This window comes from Helianthus annuus, chromosome 17, assembly GCF_002127325.2.
Source record: "Helianthus annuus cultivar XRQ/B chromosome 17, HanXRQr2.0-SUNRISE, whole genome shotgun sequence".
Classification (NCBI taxonomy): Eukaryota; Viridiplantae; Streptophyta; class Magnoliopsida; order Asterales; family Asteraceae; genus Helianthus; species Helianthus annuus.
Genome location: NC_035449.2, coordinates 3,171,780 through 3,193,619, shown reverse-complemented (window position 1 = coordinate 3,193,619; position 21,840 = coordinate 3,171,780). Strand labels below are relative to the sequence as shown.

At 35.8% G+C, this 21,840-nt stretch overlaps 4 protein-coding genes across 4 annotated transcripts; 3 read left to right on the top strand and 1 right to left on the bottom strand.

Moving 5' to 3' along the window:
* The first annotated feature begins 621 nt into the window (after positions 1 to 621).
* On the top strand, positions 622 to 4,911 carry LOC110921663 (RNA polymerase II transcriptional coactivator KELP). Its single transcript, XM_022166010.2, has 3 exons — positions 622 to 1,114; positions 1,334 to 1,439; positions 4,501 to 4,911. Exons 1-3 carry the CDS (start codon positions 785 to 787, stop codon positions 4,590 to 4,592), a joined length of 528 nt encoding a protein of 175 aa, XP_022021702.1. The 5' UTR covers positions 622 to 784; the 3' UTR covers positions 4,593 to 4,911.
* Positions 4,912 to 6,128: 1,217 nt separating this feature from the next.
* On the bottom strand, positions 6,129 to 6,936 carry LOC110923510. The gene has a single exon (XM_022167592.2). The coding sequence runs from the start codon at positions 6,909 to 6,911 to the stop codon at positions 6,276 to 6,278; it is 636 nt and encodes a 211-aa protein (XP_022023284.1). The 5' UTR covers positions 6,912 to 6,936; the 3' UTR covers positions 6,129 to 6,275.
* Positions 6,937 to 12,022: 5,086 nt separating this feature from the next.
* LOC110921434 (uncharacterized protein At3g28850) lies at positions 12,023 to 13,388 on the top strand. The gene has a single exon (XM_022165757.2). The coding sequence runs from the start codon at positions 12,132 to 12,134 to the stop codon at positions 13,236 to 13,238; it is 1,107 nt and encodes a 368-aa protein (XP_022021449.1). The 5' UTR covers positions 12,023 to 12,131; the 3' UTR covers positions 13,239 to 13,388.
* A 1,858-nt stretch (positions 13,389 to 15,246) lies between these two features.
* On the top strand, positions 15,247 to 20,341 carry LOC110923177 (3-oxoacyl-[acyl-carrier-protein] synthase I, chloroplastic). The gene is made up of 8 exons (XM_022167350.2): positions 15,247 to 15,651; positions 17,362 to 17,720; positions 17,919 to 18,350; positions 18,960 to 19,133; positions 19,212 to 19,325; positions 19,788 to 19,889; positions 19,974 to 20,040; positions 20,123 to 20,341. Exons 1-8 carry the CDS (start codon positions 15,546 to 15,548, stop codon positions 20,188 to 20,190), a joined length of 1,422 nt encoding a protein of 473 aa, XP_022023042.1. The 5' UTR covers positions 15,247 to 15,545; the 3' UTR covers positions 20,191 to 20,341.
* Positions 20,342 to 21,840: the final 1,499 nt, after the last annotated feature.

Here is a 21,840-nt window from a genome sequence, read left to right as displayed (position 1 = left end):
ATGATATTCAGACCACATATACCAAACTAAATCAAAACAATTACTTAATTAAGTAATTGTATCATGACCACCAAATTGGATAAACAACCACATAATAAAGAGTGATAGCTTCCATATCCAATATGCATGCTCAAAAATAAGTTATTTGTTCGCTAAACACCTACCAAATACATATCCACATATGACTATAGAGAATGTAACAAGTACATCTACTAAGTTTATATATATGGAAATATATAATATGATACATTCGGGTATTATTCGGGTAAATGGGCCGGGTATCACTAAATCCCATACCCGTACCCGTACTCGATTTTTTTCTTTTTTAAGCCCGTACCCGGCTCATACCCATTGGGCTTCGAGTATACCCGGCCCTTATGTTTCGGGTATACCCGTCGGGCTTGGGCTTTTTTGCCATATCTCTATAATGGTTTGGTTATTAACCGAACCGAAAACCAACAAATTAACCAAATAAACGAACTGATTAACCAATAACTTCGGTTAAAATTACAGATAATGTTAATAACTAAACCGAACCAAACCATGCACAACCCTATCTAATATTATATTATTCAGACAACAATTTATATACTCTTCCTGACACAAAAGATACCCTTGGGCTAGTCTACAAGTCCAGTTTCCAAACATAACCAAAATGTTATAAATTCAAACTTCAATTTCACACACTTTCCCCAAATACCTTCTGCAAATTTACCCAATTCGTGCAAGAAGACGACAGCCATATCGATTCCTTCACACACACCAAAAACAACAAAGTATAAGCATGGATTCCGCCTTAGCAAAGGAAATAGAGGAAGCAGTTCTACAAGTATTAAACAATTCCGACATGGATTCCACAACAGAATATCAAGTCCGTAAACTAGCATCCGAGCAGATCGGAATCGATTTATCGGAACCTTCACGGAAGAAACTCGTACGGAGTATCGTCCAAACGTACCTTGAGGAACAACAGGCTAAAGCAGAGGCTGAGGAAAAAGTCACTGAAGAAGGTGAACCAGTGGAAGAAGAAGAAGAAGAAGACAGTGAGGATGATAAGAAGAAGCGTAAAGGTGATAAGGAGTATGATGATGAAGGAGATCTCATTGTTTGCAGAGTAAGTTTGTTCTGAAACTTTTGAAACCCTAATTTGGTGTTTTGTCAAATGGCGGAAGGTTTTGAAACCCTAATTTGGCTAATAGTTGTGTAAAGTTGTTGTGGATTGAAGATGTGTTCAATTGAGTGTGTATAAGCTGAGAAAAGAATACATGTTTTGTTTAATTATGCCTCTGAAGTCTTAATTATGCTCTTTTTGTATTGCTTATTGTTGTTGCAGCTTTCTGATAAAAGAAGAGTGACTCTTACTGAGTTCAGAGGGAAAAGTTTGGTGTCTATAAGGGAGTATTACAAAAGAGATGGCAAAGAGCTTCCAAGTTCTAAAGGTATGAATGTGTTTGGAATTTGAATGTTAAGTTGGTAAAGCTCTTAGATATGTCAATTGATTGATGTTTGGTTTTATAAGTAGATGTTGCTTATGGTGGTAATTTCGTGAAAATAACGTTAAAAAGAGAGGGACGGTTAATCATGCATCATGTGGTGGCGTTGATAGCCGAAAAACAAGGGTACATGCACTAATCGGCCTTTGTCCCAGTTCCTGAGTGTTATGTGTCTTATGTCCAAAGCTTGATGCAAAACCTATGCAGTTAAAGCGGTCCAAAATCGAATAGCGGTCAAGGTCCGCTATATGATATATAGGTTATAGCGGTGATATAGCAGTGATATAGCGGTAATTTTTATACCATGCACAATTTATGTATTTATATATATATATAAATATATCTTGGAAAAATATTAATAGTAATATCAAAATTCATAGTGATATCATTCCATTATCAAAAACTCGTTGCAAATCAAATACTAATAGTAACTTTAAAGTATTTAATTTAAGAATTAACACAATCAAACACCGTTACTGCTATAACCGCTATAGCGGTATTTAGCGCCGCTAATAGCGGAACCGCTATAGGCCACCGCTATTTGGACCGCTACACACCCTGAGGTCCGCTAACCGCTATAGCACCGCTATTGACTGCTTAGTGCAAAACTATTATCGAGCCGGGGATCTCACTGGAAGCAGCCTCTCTATTCGTATGGGGTAGAGGTAAGGTTGTCTACATCTTACCCTCCTCAGACCCTACCTTAGCTTTGCTATTGGTGGGATTTACTAAGTATGATGACAATGATGATGTTGTTGCTTATGGTAGTAATAAGGTTAGTTTTGGTACAAAAATAATGTTCAGTTGGTGTGAGTGCCAGTGGCTTTCGGTTTACATTATTTACCTTAAAGTGAAGGATAAGGAAAGAGATTTAGGGTTCCTGAACTTCTCTGAGAGGTTGATATTCATAATTAGAATTGGATTAGGTTGTGTGACTTGTGTCTCAAGATTGTTTCTGTGTTTCCAAGATTTCCATGTCTGTATCGGTATTGAAGCACCTTTAATAGTGGCAACAACGCTGTAAGTGGACTAGCTAGGGTATGACAGGAGTCTTAGGGTACCTAAGTTATTATAGCCTTATAGAAGGTTAACGTTGATCAGCTATAGTTATCAGTGAGTAAATATTAATTTGGAAACGTCAGCATTTTCTTTTTGCAGTTTTAGAACATTTAATCCGTCTATAGTAGGATAGCCAATGGTAAAGTCATATCCATTCTAGCTGAAGCCCAGTGCTGTTAGGGTGGTTCATAAACCGTTGAAACAGGCGGATTAACCGAAGCAAATCCGCTGGTTTGATGTTTATATGGTTCATGTTTTGGAAGACCTGGTTTAACTGTTCAGTTCATGATTTGGAACTTAATCTGTGTGTAAACTGTAAACCGAACCTGCCGTTTACCTTTATTAGTTACTAGGTTAGTTCCCCGTGTGTTACACGGGTTAAACAATTTAAACTCGTTAATAAATATTTCTTGTAAATACAAACTAAAGAGGGAGACATTTATATACCAATTGACATAAATAAGTTAATACAAAGATGATGCATATTAGTATTATAAAATATATAATAAAATAAAATAAAGAATTTCAAATAATGTCATGTGACACCCTCTTCTTTAATCTTACAATTTTAATTTATATAGTATTTTATTTTAATATAATTTTTAATTACTAATACGTGTTTTATATTCATAAATCTATTGTTTTTCATCAATTGGTTGTTCGATAAATGAATATGTTTTTTTTTCGTTTTGGTGCTAATATTTTTGTTATAATAATCTAAATATATTAGTAGTAGATTACGTTTGAAGTTGATAAGGTATTAACCATTTGAAGTTGATTATGTTTTTAAAGTGATTTTTCTACTTTGAAATTATAAACTTATCTTTACTATAAAATATATAATTTATAATCATTTGCTTTTATATGTTTTTTAAACGGATAAATAATAATAAAATTAAATTGATATGTGAAGGGACATCAGATTTCAGGATTATTATTATTATTATTATTATTATTATTATTATTATTATTATTTTGAATTTAGGATTAACTATGAAACTAAAGGGATTATATTTATTATTATTATTATTTTGAATTTAGGATTAACTATAAAACTAAAGGGATTATATTTTAGGAGGGAAAATAGATTTTTAGATAGTCTCATTGATTGCCATGTGTCTCAAATTAGTTTACTTTATTATATGTATAGATTTGTCATTTTTTTCATTTTTGAAGTACGCGGCTAAATACAAACTAAAAATTTGAATTAAAAAATATTGCTCAAACCGCCAAACCGAACCATATTGAAACCTTAGTTGGTGGCGCGACCCATAGTTTCATAAAAACTGGCCCAAACCAGACCTCGAATTTTCGTCAAAACTGAATTTAACGGTTCCGCTCGAAACGGTACGGGTCGAAATGGTTCGCGTCGAAACGGTTCAGCTCGAAACGGTTCGGGTCGAAACGGTACGGGTCGAAACGGTTCGCGTCGAAACGGTTCAGCTCGAAACGGTTCGGGTCGAAACGGTACGGGTCGAAACGGTACGGGTCGAAACGGTTCGGGTCGAAACGGTACGGGTCGAAACGGTTCAGCTCGAAACGGTTCGGGTTCGAAACGGTTCGCGCCGAAACGGATTTTTTGGAGTTTTTAGAATTTTTTAGAATCTTTGTGATTTTTTAGAATTTTTATGATTTTTTAGAATTTTTTTGATTTTTTGGAATTGGATCAAAATGGCAATTGAAAACATTTAAAATGAAAATCCCCAAAATACCCCTGGTTAAAGATTCAGTTTTTGGATGGAGTTAGTGTATGTGATCAAAATGGCAACAAAAGGGAAAAGTCAGAGACCCAGAGGCAAAAAAAAAAAAAAACTATTTGGACTAAAATGGCAAATTTGGACAAAACTCAGGGACTAAAATGGCAATTTACTCTATTCTTTTTGTAATTTGGTTTCGATCATGCATTTGTTGATTATCATGAGAGCTTCTGTTTGGCTTGTGTCTATAGGTATCAGTTTGACTGCTGAGCAGTGGTCAGTCTTCAGCAAGAATGTACCTGCAATAGAGAAGGCCATAAAGAAATTGGATGGAAGGTATTGATCATTAGCCGGCAACTTGAAGCTCCTTGGCATCCTCGTCTTTTCAATCAAACCTTATCTGTAACTCCTAGATTTCTTATATTAATGCACATGTTTTGTGCGTTTTTGAACGGTCTCATGATTCTCGTCCATTGTTGGAAACATGTTAAGAACCGACAAGCAGGTTATATGGCAGACGCATATTTGATAGCGAGTGTGGATGCAAACCTTCCCCTCTTACCAACATCTTAATGTAGACTGTGTTTTTTGGAATTCTAATGGTGGAGAATTGGAGATGTTCATTTTGCAGCATGCATTTTGCTGCAAAATCAGTTGGAATACTTGCATACATTTTGATGATTTTTTACTATTTTTTCAAATATTAAATAATATACCAACCAATCATTTTACTAAGAGTTAAATGCCATTTTAGTACCTGTGGTTTGAGCCATTTTGCTAGTTTAGTCCAAAGGTTTTATTTTTCTACTATGGGTCCAAAAAGGTTCCACCGTTGCCATTTTAGTCCATTGGGTTAACTTCATCCATTTTTTCTGTTAACGAGAAGGGCAATTTGGTCATTTTATATATAATTTTGTTAACTAGAAGGGCATTTCAGCCATATAAAATGACCAAATTGCCCTTCTCGTTAATAAAATAATAGATGAAGTTAACCCAGTGGACTAAAATGACAACGTTGAAACCTTTTCGGATTCACAGGCGAAAAATGAAACCTTTGGACTAAACTTGCAAAGTGGCCTAAACCACTGGGACTAAAATGACATTTAACTCTTTTACTAAAGTACAGTGATTAGCACCGAAGGTCCGAAACACAAGGGATGGTGTTTCAATCAGGGCACAAGTGCCACCTTGGATTTCGCTGTGGTACCGAAACCAAATTTGCCGAATACTGTTGGTCGAACTGACTCGGGTTGAACCAAATAGGAAGCCGTTGCAACTCGACCTATTCCAGAGTTTAAGACGAAATTCAAACTTAGAACCTGTTTATAAGCTAAAAATCATTACTTTATTGCTAATTGAGATCCATGATAAAGTTCTTCACGGATTTTTTTTAAATATATTTTCATTTTTGTGTGTATATATTTTTGAAAGGCCCTCAGCAATGGCCTAAAAAATTACTAAGGCCGACCTTGAGAGTTATGCAAGTTACTATTAGTATAGTAACAACCGGCTAAAACTATGGTAAATGAGTTGGTTAACAGGTAAAGACGAACGATATTATTTTTACAACATTTCGAATTAGATTTAACATAATTGGCAACTTTTAAATGGGTAAAATGTCAGAACCATTAAGTGCTGAACCAGTAGAGGTTAGAACTCTGAACCATTAAGATCCAGTATAATACTTAACCGTTCAGATGCAAATGTCTGACCAATTCAGATAAGAGGTCTTAACCATTCAGAATCAGTATAATGCTTAACCATTCAGACATCTGCTCGCGAAACAAACAGTCTGAATCACTAAATGTTGAACAACTTTGAGGTATGAACCATTAAGAGCTGAAAGAAACAACCCAATACACTTTTGGACTATTTTCGGTATCGTTAAAACAAGCCATATGTTAAAACTAAAATATAATTCAAACCAACTAATTGACCCAAACATGGGACTAATACAAGAGTATATTGATATTACAACAAACTGGAATAAGGAGTTCCATTCCATATTGCTATAGAACTATAGAAACTATTCAGGCTTTTGCAACTTCAACATTGGAGTAACAGACCTTGGTGATGAAATATCCTCAATCACCGGTTTATTCATTGCATTGCAAAATATTGGCTTCAATTTCACTCTCCAATTACTCTGGCTCCGCCGCGGCACCACCTTCATCGAGCTAGTTGCCGCCACACGCATCTGCTCAATCAACGCCTCGGTGTTCACTTCCTCGGACAATATCTCCTCCAACTGTTTTGTATTAATCACTAGTTTCACCTTCCATACCCCCTTTCTAGGCGGCGGTAACACTTCAAACCCTGACCCGTCCGATAAATTCTTTGTCACAAGTTGCAACGCCACAGCACTTGTCGACATTCTCATGGGCTCGACTTCAGTTACACCCGATACTCTAACGGGCTCATGTTCACTCGTTTCCTCTAACGCTAGAGGAAAGAGATAGTACACTTGGCCGCCGAGAAGTAGCTCTTGGGGGTCTAACGGCGATAATAACTGATCTTTTTTGAAAAGCCCGTGTTTTGGGAACTCGTCGATGACTTCTGACACGAGTTTCGGGGAGTTGAACTCCAATACATGACCCGAGGGGGTCATGACCCGAATCGGGTCAAGACATGCATCAAATCCTTTGAAAGCACAAGTGCCCATGTATATGATATATCATAAGCATGTAATGAGGGTTATGTGTGTCTATATATATAACGTGTTAAAAGTTGGATGAAAATAGAAACAAAACATAAACAACCAAATTTTTTTTTTTTTTTTTTAATTTGAATTAGTCATGCAATTATGAGACAATGCCGTTGGGAACGCATCAAACTTAAGTGATCCAAGACAAAGAATAAATGATTAAAAAAGGACGGTAACATGTTCAATTTAATTAAGGTTCCAGATGGGTAATAAAATACAATTAATGTTTTAAATGATATCAACAATGTTTTAAAAACCGGTTTTTTATTTATACCGGGTTAGACTCTGAAATGGTTCAACCGATTGAACCGGATTGTACCGGGCGGTTCAACCGGGTCAATAGCCAACACTATAATTCCATAAAATGCAAATTAATCTAAACAACAGTCCAACCTCAATTAAGATTTATATAACTGATTATGGTTTTATCCAAAAACAATTATTTTCTTGTAAAATGTTATGCATTTTTAAGAGTAATTTTTATTACTTATAAACGATATTACATTGGATGATGTGAGTAACAGTTTCAATAGCGGTTCTAGGTTAATTACCAACAATGGAACATCAATATTACCTTAATATCGCATTTTTTTATAATTTAAAAAATCAAATTTTAAGATAATGCAAACCGGTTCAATGGTTTGAACCGGTAAAACCGGATTTACCGGCGGTACATAAGACATACCGTATTTGGGTTTTACCGGCCTTTATCGTACCGGGCATGTGTCCGATATCCGGTTTAACCGGTATAACCGGCCGGTTCATACCGGTATTTAAAACATTGGATATCAACCATATGGGACACGGTAAGAAAAAAAAATATTTTTATTTCTTTTCTGAATTTTGATATTTATTTTAGTCTTATAGTGAAATAAATATATAGAATTATTTAAAAAAAATTTAAATAATAATATGCATGAATGTGGCCACATTCATATATTTTATATAGGATTAGAGAAGGTGCAGCCTAGTTTATTTTGGGTTTTAAAAAGAAATTTTATTTTGGATGGTTTAATAATACAATTTACTGAAATAATCATTCCCTTATCCAAGTAAAAGTTAGAGAAATAAATATTAAATAAAATTGATTCTACCAAAGGGTATGTAACACAACGATATCAAGGTGTTGAAATGACAGCTGTTTCAAAATGGTGAGGTTTCAAGATTAGTTGTAGGAATGTGTAAAATTTTTCGTTTAAATTTTGTAGAAAATATATAAAATTTTAATATCATTTAATGCCTCTACTTCTCCTCTCCACTGAGTGTGGCTAGTATTTTAGATAAGATTAGAGAGAGGAGGTTGAGATGGTTTGGACATGATCAGAGGAGACAAGTGACAGATACAATTAGATCAGTAGAAACTCTTATTGTGGAGGGGAGGAGGAGTAGAGGCATGCCGAAAATGACTTGGGAAGAGTGAGTTAGAAAGGATTTGTTAGACTTACACCTCTTTGAGGACATGGTCGAGGATAGAGGTTCATAGAGATGCAAGATTAAGGTTAATGACTTTTAGGAGGATGACACAATTTTGTATTAGTTTCTCGTGTTAGGAGCTTAGCTTCTTTTGTCCATTTTGGTGGCCTAGGAATATTATTACAATTAACATGTGTGTCTATTTGAAGTGCTATTTGTTCTTATTATATGTTTTCATATATATTGTGGTAGCTTAGTAAGAATATTTTGGTACTATTTATGTAGTTACATGTCTTTTTCTGTTTTTATTTTGATTTTTTTGCGTAGATATGATTTCATGTGATCATATGTGTTTTTCTACGCCCCGCTTGCGGTATGCGCATATAATGTATATATGTGTGGGCCATCGGAAGGGGGAGTGAAAGTGCACTAATTTTGACGTTATTTTACTAATTTCGTGAAAATAACGTTAAAAGCTGAGGGGGTTAATCATGCATCATCTGGTGGCGTTGATAGTTAGAAGACAAAAAGGCACATGCACAAATCGGCCTTTGTCCCGATTGCTGAGTGTTATGTGCCTTATGTCCAATGCTTGATGCAAAAGTACTATCGAACGGGGGTCTTATTGGAAGCAGACTCTCTATGCCTACGGAGTAGAGGTAAGGGTGTCTACATCTTACCATCCTCATACTCTACCTTTGCTTTGCTATTACTGAATATGATGGTCATGATAATGATGAATGTATTTAGAAAATTTTATCTTTTAAATATGTATAACCCTTTTAAAAAATTTAGATTCTTAAAACTAAATCTAGATTATCAATTAAAGTATTACGTTTCAATAACTATTTTAGAAATGAATAGAACTAGTATTTCGTGCCGCGCGTTGCGGCGGAGGTGTAATATTGTATCACTGTAAAGTTAACTTTTTTATCGGCTAAACTTGCACACTATCAGAATTGAACTCATAATTTTCTGCTATCCAAAACTCAATCTAGCTCATAACACCATTGGGCTATTCCCAAATGAATGTAAAATAACTAACTTAAGCAATTCTTATATCTGTTGTTTGGGAGACAAACGAAAGTGGACATCGCGAAGGGTTTGGAACGTAATTACAGCGGGGTGTTAGTGTTAAAAATTGTGTAACCCATGCGCTGCGGCGAGCGTTAAAATTTGTACAAATAGATTTTGATGAATTGTAAAGTAGTGTAGGTTGCAACACGCAATGGTAGTGTGTAGTGTAATCACTTAAACCTGTTTTAAGTTAGAAGGATTTATAATAGTAAGCAATTTCAATCGGTGCGAACTTCTAGTAAATCTGAATATGGAACTAGTAAGGCTATAGGGTGTGGTCATGACCCTCCACGTCAGTGCTATGTAACCCACCTCTAATCCACCATTCAAAACCACTACCCTGAGGGTCTGGTCATGACCAAAACCACTAGCCTTTTATTTATTTTAATTTATCTTTGTCTAAAGAAAAAGGAAATGATTTGTTGAAAAATGGAAAGGAGGACCATGGTTGTCATGGTTTAATCCATGCAAACCATGGTGGATCAAGCAAGGGGTGGTGTAGCCTTCCATACATGTTCCTAGGTGGCAAATCATGTCTCAACCATGACTCCCACATCCTTTATCCTTTAGCCTAATTTAATAATTTCTAGTAAGTAAGTTATAAATTGGAATGAAATGAAATAGAAAAAAGTAAAACACATATGTAAAAAGAAAATTCGTCAATAAAGAAAAAGAAAAGGAAGAAAAAAGATTTGTACAAAGTGCATTGAAACTTTGAAGTAACTAAAAGGTGTAATTTGCAAATTATAAAAGTGAAGTGGCAGAATGTGAGAAGACCTAAACAACACTGGCGTATACATGTGTTATAATTTGATATATACAATAATTTTCTGTTTCGAGTATTTTTATCAATGTTTTAGCGCGATGTAGTTTTACACTACACTAGGTTATGGGCTTGTTGAGACAATTCCTAACGGGGGGGGGGGGGGGGGGGGGGGCTCGGTGGTGGCGGAGGTAGAGGTAGCTATGGTGCCACATAAGCAGCCAAGTCATCTTCCATGTCACATAAGGGTCCATATCATCCGCCACATCAGCAAAAAACTAACTGGGTTATAACCCAGTTAGAATAGGATCGATGAGTGCTAAAATCTTACAAGTTGGGATTGTCAGAAAAAAAAAATTAAAGTTAGGATTATTATCGGCCATCTGATGAAACTTTGGATTATTAAAATCCAATAACCCAAATTTTTATGTAGGAAAATAAATAAAAAGAATTGTAAATGATATAGAAAACTAACTAGGAACAATGTTACCCATGGCTTTATAGCCTAGTGGTATCTTGGGGGTGGGATAAGACTTTGTGACCAATAGGTCATGAGTTCGATTCCCACAATAGGGGTTTTCCCATATTTATTGGGTTTCCTCCTAAATTGGTGTATAGGCATTATGCCTAGTGGAGATGGATATAATCGGGTGATTCCGCTGGTGGCACGATGATACTCCAGTGGTCCGTCAGTGATCCAAAAATTTGCCGTTCAAAAAAAACTAGGAACAATGTTTAAACAAACAGACAGTTTAACATAGTTAAAGGCTATTTTAATAAACTGACCAAGACCAATTAGGATTTAGGATAATAATTACTTTACTTGCGTTCCAAGTCAACTCGTGCTTGCAACATTCCTCTCTACAAATATACTCAAACATTTCACGTAACCAACGTTGCTAAGAACGCCATCGGCCTCTCTACTCCATCGCTAACCATTTTTTTTTTAATTATTGTATCGTATTTATATTATGTGATAACTTTACCCGATCAGATCTGAACCGTCAAACTGACCCGAAATTTTTACGTCCGGTCATATAATTCCTGCTAAAAAAATATCTTGGATCCGCCATTAATCGTCTAATCATGCAAATATTTATTCTCACATACAAATATTTATGGGATCCCAATATTCATTCTTTGGTCACAAATTAACCTCTTTGTGTTTTTTAAGTGTTCGACCATTCGAGTTTCTAGTATCTTCTCACCTTATTGAGCTATTTAATTAAGGGTTTCTCTCTCTCTTTTAAACGGTAACTTCATGTATAAGATTATTACTTTCTAAATCGGAGAGCCCTAAATTGCCCTACTCTGGTCAGGCTATATTGTCTTAACCGGACTCATGCTAGCTTTAGAGTCAGGCTTTGTTTAGGCGTTCCCCCGGAAAACCATACCGTTGGCTGCCACTTGACAGTCGTTGTCAGTGTTGAAGTAATCGCTAGTCGGGCGGTGGGATTGGGAGTAGCGATTAATCGGGATTAATCTGCGCCTAGTCGGGATTTTTACAACCATGGTCGTTGTACCATCACATAAGCAGAACTCTCTGACGTAACATACGGTGGGATGAAAACCCAGGTAAGCTCGGGAATCGAACTGAAAACGATGAACTATCATATTACATTTAACCTAACTTTGAACTTTGCACCTAACTTTCAAACACTACAAATGACAAAACAAAAATTGTAAAGCACAAAATAAAACCACCACGGTGTCACCTTACAATCCACAACCAAACCGATCCGAATATTAGACCACGACACATACACTCAAAACACACACACCACAACTTACAAGTCAATTCCCATGCATCCATACCACAAAACCCAAAGGATAAACCCTCACTCACCTTAGCCACAAAAATACATCTATAATAATAATATCACATATCTTCTTAACCCACAACCCTCAAACACTCTATTCTAACCATGGGTTGTGTCTCATCCAAACATGTCAAAGCCGGAACCCTCGATGTCTACCGTCCGGCCGCCACCAGTTTCGCTGTATTCGACATCAACTCCATCACCGAACCATGGCTACCGGCGAAAGAACAACAAGATGACGAGAAAGAAAAAACGCCATCCCACTTGCCGGTTCCAAAAGAAAAACTCGATGATGACGATGATGATGATGTTGTTCCACGACCGTGGGAAGAAGTCAGAAAAGATTTGGAAGAACTTAAACCAACCTTAAACTCCCCGACACCTCGTCAACCCACCGCCGACACGCCGCCGGACACATCACCGGTACCGGAGAAAAAGATGAAACGCAAGAGCTTTTCTTTCCACACACTTGAAGAACTCGAAAATAATACAAAGGCGGGTAAGAATAATAATAATAAACCGGGTCCCGGGTTGAAAAAAACCGAGTCGTGTAACGAGTTGAGCAATATCCGGTTGAAACGAACCGACCCGGGTACGAAATCCGGGTCGATACCCCCTCCGGTTATAGAGGGGTACAAGTCATTAAAAGATAACCCGTTTTTGTTGCGGGATAAAGAGGAGAGAGAAAAACAAGGGTTACCTCCGCTTTTTATGAAGCGGGACCCACTTGAGGATTACCCGGAAATCTGCCCGCCGGGCGGGTCAGATAAAGTGGTTATCTACTTGACGTCGTTGGGTGGGATCCGGAGGACGTATGAAGATTGTAACCGGGTTAGGTCTATTATGGAGCTCCATGGGTTTTTGTATGAAGAGCGAGATATATCGTTACATGGTGAGTTTCGGACTCAGTTGAGAGAGTTGCTTGGTGACTCGGCAAGCGTGCCAAGGATGTTTGTGAAGGGTAGGTATATTGGGGGAGTGGATGAGATTGTGGGGTTAAATGAGACGGGTCGGCTCAGGAGGATATTGAGTCGGGTTGGGATTGAAAAAGAGGTTGGGAGACAAGCGTGTGAAGGGTGTGGTGGTGCGAGGTTTGTTCCGTGTTTGGAGTGTGGTGGGAGTTGTAAGATCGCGGTGGACGGTAAGAAAGAGAAAGAAAGATGTCCTGAATGTAATGAGAACGGGTTAATGTATTGTCCTATGTGTTCATGATACGATCAGACACTCATCGACCTTGTAGAGGGCCGATTCATGATTGTAATGTTGTTTAAACCTTTGTTGATTTGGTTTCGTTTGATTTTTAATATAGAAAAATAATAAGATATACGTTTGTAAATGAAACAGTTCTTTAAATTTGTACCATTAAGAAATGATTGTATGACATCCAAAAAAAACTATTATGTTGTTTAACAAACTAATGTAAAATAGTCTTCAACATCACATGTGCAAAGTAGGCAAATGTCTTTTTTCACATTGGTTAGATCATGATCTAGACTTGAAACTATGAGTGACTACAAGTCTACACGTTTCATATGTGTCCGCTTGTCTTTTTTTTTTTAACAGCCAACGAAAGAAGAAATTTATTAGAAAACTATATAAAAGACGCCTAACCAGCAGCTAGGCCACCCATACAAACCCCAAAAGGCAAGATGTGCGAATTAAGGTTTTCGCCCATCTTATTCATTAGATTTGCTAAAGGATTAAAGTGGCAATTCTTGTCAAACCAAATTTAAAAAAAAAAAAAATTCTCGTTGTTAGACCCACTGTTATGGGGCGGTATAAGCCAAACATGGCGCCCTGTGCGCCTGGAACACCGAAACAGTAGGTTTTACTACCTTATCTTATATTAGTTTATCATACGTATGTAGTATATTATATATGATATCAAGCAAGGTAACATTGTAAAACCGGTTATTTGACACATGGTTTGTATGATTAACAGTTTGATAATTATGGATTAATTGTATAAGTATTTAATATTTAATACTTAATTTTATTAATCATGTATCTGTATCAAATTTATATTTATTAAAGTAAAACCAGAGTAGTGAAAAAATAAAAGGACATAATTAATGTTAAATAAATTTTATAACACAGAATAAAGACAAAAACTTATAACGAAAGATAAGAAAAAAATTTATTAATGTGACACATGTGGAATAAAAGCTCAAAGAAGTTAAGAGGTCCCTCATGAAGAAATGAAAGGAGTTCTGCCGGACAGCCTGGCCAGTGGCCACAATAAGCACAAGAATCATCATCATCATTCTTAGTATGTCTGAGGAAGGTAAGATGTATACAGTCTTATCTCTATCTCGTAGGAATAGAGAGGCTGCTTCCGATGAAACTCCCGGCTCGTATGTTAACACGTAGGGTAAGATGTAAGCACAAGAATATCGTATGCTAACACGTAAGAATGTCCATCTTATCTTAAAATAATTATTGTAGAAACTAGAAAGACTTCTTAAATTTCTACTTTCACGCAACAGCCATGTATTGAATTTGTTTTTTCTTTTATTTGATAGATAATTAAATTTCAAACTATCTGATACGTATGTAAAACTACATATTACTAGAGGTGTAAATGTGCAAGTTTAGTCTCGGCTAGTCTAACACTAAGTTCAATTCGCTTTGACCTATTATGTTTAAATCACGAATTCAGCTTACAAGTAATTTTTTTTTTAATCTTGTGTCCAGCTAACTCCTTGAGCTTAGTGTGCTTCGAGATTTTAACAAACCAATCCTGAGTAGTCCATGAGTGACTCGACTCATTAATACCCTTGTTTTAACTACCATAAAACTTACTATTCTTTTCATGTAACATAAAGCTTGGCAAAAATCTTTCAATGCTACTTGAATGCAAAGAAGCTCGTTTGTTCTTCTAACACAAACCATTCGTTCTTGACATTTGTTCTTCTAACACAAACCATCGCTTCCAAGAATCCGTTACCCACCCCCCCCCCCCCCGGGTAAGGGGTATTTTCGTCAATTCGGCTCGATCAAGGACAAAAACTATTTTTTTGAAGCTGGTGGGATTCGAACCCGGGTTCCTTATATCACCACAATATATTCTAATGATGTTGATGCATACTCATATACAATAAAAGACATTTCAAAACTTGTGCTCTCACACTTATGCAAGTTTAATGCAATCTCTTTAATGTTTTAATACTAATCCTACTCTTATATATCCTTGACCCACCGTTCACAAAAGAGGGTTGCCAACTACCACTCCAGACCAATGAACATGCAAATCACAAATACTTTAGGAGTCACGAAAAATGACCAAAACTTCATGTAACAACACCAATGAACATGCAAAAATGAGTTACCAACTACCACTTCAGAAACATTAGCATTCTCAAAACTTCAAACTGGTTGTTTCATTCGTTGAGAAAAAAAACCCAACTGCGTTCATCGAATACGAACAAATCTTCTTCGTTCGTTTGTCAGAATCATCTTTCGTTCGGTCATTCAGGATTTTCATCAAACAAGTGGTGGGTAGTTTATAACGTTTGGTAAATGGTAATGGCAAGCATTGCAACCACTTGTAATTCCGCTTTGTTTTTTAAGAGTAAAGATTCAGGAAACAATGGAGTTTCTTTGCTTCAGTGTAACCGTTCCAAAGGTTAGTTATCTATGTAGTTAATATCCCGGTATATTATCACTGATGTATCAGTGCTATATCGGTTATCGGTCCCCTACGAGATTACGGTGCGAAATATCGGTACCGAGAATATCGGTACCGAGAATATCGGCGATATTGACCAATACAAGGGCCTAGGTTAGTAGGTGCCCGGGGGTGCACCCGCTCCCTCCAATGTTTCAGTTAGAAGTGTATAATTTCCAATTTTTCGTCCAAAATTTTTAAAATTATATAGGATCATCCCTCCAATTATTTTGCGTAAATATTTATGCAATACATAAATCAAAATAAAGTTTGTTACCCCTTTAAATCTTAAAGGTCATCGGGCTAAGTTGAAATTCTTCATCCAGGTTTCATTTATCTCGTACCATTATATATATATATATATATATATATATATATATATATATATATATAGAGAGAGAAAGTATAATGTACAAAACGCCTTAACCTACGTTAACGTACGCGACCAGATATATAACATGCGTTATTATTTTTTTTGACCATCTCAACGTGTGTGATTATACTTCCATGCGGATTATCACTTCTTACGCGTGATTATCACCAAAAATCTGATCCCATGCGTTATTTTGTGTCCCATGCGTGATTATTGCCTAATCCGACGGTTTACAGCGCCGCGTACGTGAAGTACGCTAACGCGTAATGTATGTTAACCGCACTCTATATATATATATATATATATATATATATATATATTGGTGTTTTGTTTGTTAAACAATATTTAGTTTTTTTTTATGTAACAATGGGTCCTTTGAATGAATGAAATTTTTTTAGTTTTATTTGGAACTATTATTATTTGACCCGACCCAAATCGAATAGCCGGCCCGACCTGAAACATAACGATAGGAAAAAAAATTTGGGCCCCATGACTTTACGCCCCCTCGAAACTTTTGGTCGAGCTCCGCCACTTGACCAATATACCACCGATTTTCCCGATATCGGTTTCTTCTTATTTCTACCATTCGTCTTTCTTCTTATTGCTGCTATTAGTGTTTTAAGTCTTAATTCTTAGTTGTTACGTTAAATGTTAGTGTTTTAAGTCTTAGGGGCTGTTTGGTAGCCTCTTAATGACCATTCAGATGCTACCTCTTAATGGTTTAAAATCTCTGAATGAATAAGAGGTAACCTCAAGTCTGAATGGTTAAGAGGTAACCTCTGAATGGTAAATCATCACATGTCACATTCTTCTACCTTCTCATTGCTAAAATTCTTAATGGTTCCTTTAAGAGATAGCCTCTTATTGACCATTCAGAGGCTACCAAACAGCCCCTTAGTAAGTTCCTACTTGCTACAATTGTTAATGTCTTGCAAGTTACAAAAGGTTAATTTGTTAGCATGATATTAAAATTTCCGATATTCTACCGCAGTGGCGAAGCTTGACGTTTTCGACGGGTGGTCGGAAAACGTATATACCCAAAATTTCTATAGAATCGGGAGATCGAAAACGTATATACCCAAAAATTTCTATACGAAAACTACATGTATAACACTACTAAGTGAAAAGGTCGGGGGGTCGGGCACCCCTCCCGGCCTCTTAAAAGCTTCGCCAATGTTCTACCGCGATAACCGGTATCTCAGATATCAGTCCTTGACCGATATCCGCATTAACTACTTATAAAACATGAGTGTTTTTGGAACATTACTTTCTTATACACTGTTTCACATTCTCAGCTTCAAAATCTTTACCAATCAAAGCCATGGCTGCACTAAACATTTCACCGCCTAAACGAGAAACAGACCCGAAAAAGAGGGTAGTCATTACAGGAATGGGAGTTGTATCAGTGTTTGGTAACGATGTGAATACATTTTATGAGAAACTTCTAGAGGGACAAAGTGGAATCACACTGATAGACAAATTTGATGCTTCCAGTTTCACTGTTCGTTTCGCTGGTCAAATTCGCAATTTTTCGTCAGCAGGTTACATCGACGGAAAGAGTGACCGCCGTCTTGATGACTGCTGGCGGTATTGTTTGGTTGCCGGTAGAAAAGCCCTCGATGATGCCAATCTTGGACCTCAAGTTCTTGAAACCGTAAGTCGTATAATAATATAATTAGATTTTTCTCTAATAACTTCTGCTCGTTAACTTTTTTTTAAAGTCTAATATAATTTTATTGAAAATTGAGTCGTATGTGACAGATTGATTTGATTTTTCTCTAATAACTTCTGTTTGTTAGTTTTTTAAAAAAGTGTGATATAATTTTATTGAAAATTGAGTTGTATGTAACAGATTGATCGAACGAGGATCGGGGTTCTAGTGGGATCGGGAATGGGTGGTCTAACAACGTTTAGTAACGGTGTGGAAGCGCTTATTCAAAAGGGGTTCAAGAAAATCACACCTTTTTTCATACCTTACTCGATTACCAACATGGGGTCCGCTTTGTTGGCGATAGATAGGGGCTTAATGGGGCCTAACTACTCGATTTCAACTGCTTGTGCGACTGCAAATTATTGTTTTTACGCAGCTGCAAACCACATTAGAAGAGGAGAAGCAAATATCATGGTAGTTGGTGGGACTGAGGCTGCAGTTAATCCTACCGGGGTTGGCGGGTTTATAGCTTGTAGGGCCTTGTCCCAAAGAAACGATGAGCCCCATAAGGCGTCTCGCCCTTGGGACCAAGATCGCGATGGTTTTGTTATCGGTGAAGGTGCGGGGGTCCTGGTATGCAACTCCTAAACCTCCTAAGAAGAAATTATATTAAAAGAAAAATGTATGTGATGGTAGGGTAGGGATCCTGTACATTAATCCAGAAGTGTGAGAAGTGTATTATTCTATATAACACCATATAAACACCGTATAACACTATGTAACACCATATAACACTATATAACACTATGTAACACTATATGACACTATATAACAATATATAACACTATACATCTATCATAGACATTCGACCAGACAAACTATAGTGTTATATTTGTTATATAGTGTTATATAGTGTTACATAGTGTTAAACGGTGTTATATGGTGTTACATATTGTTATACGGTGTTTATATGGTGTTATATAGTATTATAATACACTTCTCACACTTCTGAATTAATGTACAGAATCCTCTATCAGTGATGGTAATCAAGTTTTTCAAGTGTCAAATATTTAAATTAAAGTAACAAAATCTCTTGTTCCACTAAAACAACTATTGGGCCGGCCCATTTAACCAGTTATGTGGGAATTGGTTGAGTTATAAAAGTCCAAGCCCAGAATCCAGCCCATACTTTTGTACATGTTATAAGGATTGTGACATGAAATAAACTTGGATTGTTAACAGATAATGGAAAGTTTGGAGCATGCAACTAAAAGAGGGGCAAATATTATCGCCGAGTATTTGGGAGGTGCGATCACATGTGACGCGCATCACATGACCGATCCTCGCAAAGATGGGCTTGGGATTTCGTCTTGCATAACCAAATGTTTAGAACATGCTGGTGTTTCTCCGGAAGAGGTTACACTTGTACAATTTAATTACTCGTTGTTACAACACCTTTCGGTTTCTGATAATCCAAACTTTATAAATTTGAAGGTGAATTATGTGAATTGTCATGCAACATCAACCCTTGCTGGAGATTTGGCTGAAGTTATTGCCATCAAAAAGATCTTCAAGAATACATATGAAATGAAGATGAATGGGACCAAGGCAAGAAATATTTAAATTCAATAAATATAGGTGTATATATATATATAGGTGAAGTTCATTAGAGAACAATAAGTTATTACAACAAAAAAATCTTTATTTTTTTTGTCAATAGTTCATATTTTTAGTTTTTTTACTTTTACATATAAAGACCAATAAACTAATCTATCTATATATTTTTAAATGTTAATATACACATGTGTATATTATGTGTAGAGAATATAACCTACAGATGACTTGTACATGTGCGGGTTCTATAGATAAACGTTTTATTTTTTCTTTTTTTCCAACTTTCAAGAAAGATAAATAATAATTGTGTTTCAACTATTTTTTTAGATTTTAAAATTGAAAATTAAATGATTTATCTTCTTTTTCCTGATCTCGTAAAAAAATGTGTTCTGCTTAAAACCCTCCTTCGTGTTATGTACTAAGTAATGAAATTATGTTTTTGGTGCATGTTTAAAGTCGATGATCGGACATGGTCTTGGAGCTGCTGGTGGGTTGGAAGCAATTGCGTGCATAAAAGCTATCACTACCGGTTGGCTACACCCGACGATTAATCAAGATGTACCACTTCAAACTTTTCAACTATATATGTATGGATACATGCATTTGGGTTCATATTGATTATCAATCATTTTGTTCTTGTAGAACTTGGAGCCTGAAGTTGACATTGATACTGTCCCAAATGTGAAGAAACAACATGAAGTCAATGTTGGTATGTGTTCAATGGTCATTTTCCCTATGGACAAACTATTTTGTTGATGTACTTTAACTAACTTTTTGATATCTTAATGCAGCCATCTCTAACTCCTTTGGATTTGGAGGACACAATTCTGTGGTTGCATTTGCTCCTTATAAGCCGTAAACGCGCTTTTTAACTTTTATAACCACTTCCACCCGCATAAAGTTCTGATTTTTTACGCGCAACTTCACAAATGTATTCTATATGAGTTCAAGAACTATAAATATATATTTAATAACGCTCTTTGCCTTTTGTAATCATCCTTTTATCTCCACCCATCATCATGTCGTTAGATAATATATTAGGGGACGATAAGTTTGCTCTTTTTGAACGTCATTTGTATTGTCACACACAACATTTCAAATTAAATTATTTTCTTTTTATTTAAAAAGAGGGAGATAGAGATCCACTTGTAAATTGATTAATCTTTTAGTATCATTCAAAGCTGGAAGTGGATTATTAAAGTTGTTGCTTTCATAAGAACTTCTGTTTTTAGTGAATGTAATATCAAGATTAAGGTCTTAATCTCAACCATTAAGAAAGAAATACCATAAACCAAGATAAGATCATTAATCTTGTCACCTTTCTTTTCTTTAATTAGGACACATTAGTGTCAAATGTAAACCATCAAATAATGTTTTCAATCTTCCCTTTTTATGTCTATTTCACTTCATTAATCACAATTGTTTTGTCCTTTTATCCTTTACATGATCACATTCTAGAATAATCAAAATACAATACTCTTTCACGATAGATCGATTCTGAAGAGATTAATCTTGAATTAAGGAGATAAGGATCCTGACAGGTTATAGATCATTCTTGTTAAACTATTTATTGAGTCTTATAAATTTAATTTAGGGATCACTGTTAGTTTGAATTAATATGGTTTATCTAGGAGTTTGTTTATTTATATAAATAGAGTTTGTGTCAGGTTAGAACTAGAATGAGTTTTAGCATAAATAGAGGGTTAGGATTATTGTATTGGTGTCCTCTCATTGTTAAAGATTAAAAAGAGTCGAGCAATTCGTTCAAATATCGTGTTCGTTTAAGAGCCTGATTTTCAACAGATTCAAGATTAGCGAGGAGCCAAGGAACTTCCTAGAATTCTTTGAGACTGTTTTAATACTCTCTCTATAGTCATCCTATTCTTTAATTTAACCAAGTGAGTTCTAATTTTCTTTGTAAATATATCTTTAGATATGCTTTAGATACATAATCATTTTGCTAAAAGAAAGTTTAAAGTTAACATTTATAGGTAGAGATATTGTTAGTCCTGAGAAATTGGTCTAGTGGTCAATTGGTCTGTTCTTCTTAGTGGAGACGCATATTCGATTCCCGCTTGAGTCATTTTCAAGAGACATCATGGCCGGTCGATGAGTCGACTTTGGACATAACCCCAAGCAGTATGGGTTTACACGTGAGATTTTTTGTCCTTAAAAAAAAGGATAGATAGGTTGTTTATATTAATAATTTTCAATTAAGGAATAAAGGACAAGGATGCTTGCACTTTTGATTGATGCCGTAATTGACCTAATCTGCCACACTAATAACATCACTAATAGGTTTTTGGTCAACAAATGAATGAACTGTAATGTGCCTCGCTGACTTTTCTTTTAATTAGTGGTCTTCATTTGATTGTACTCTTTGACCTATCTTATGGATCTCAATTCTAACATTCCACCATTTTGCATTTTTAATCATTTTATTTGTCCTTTAAAAGAAAAAGTATAATTATTTTGGTTTTTTATGTACTAATAATATTAACAAAATATG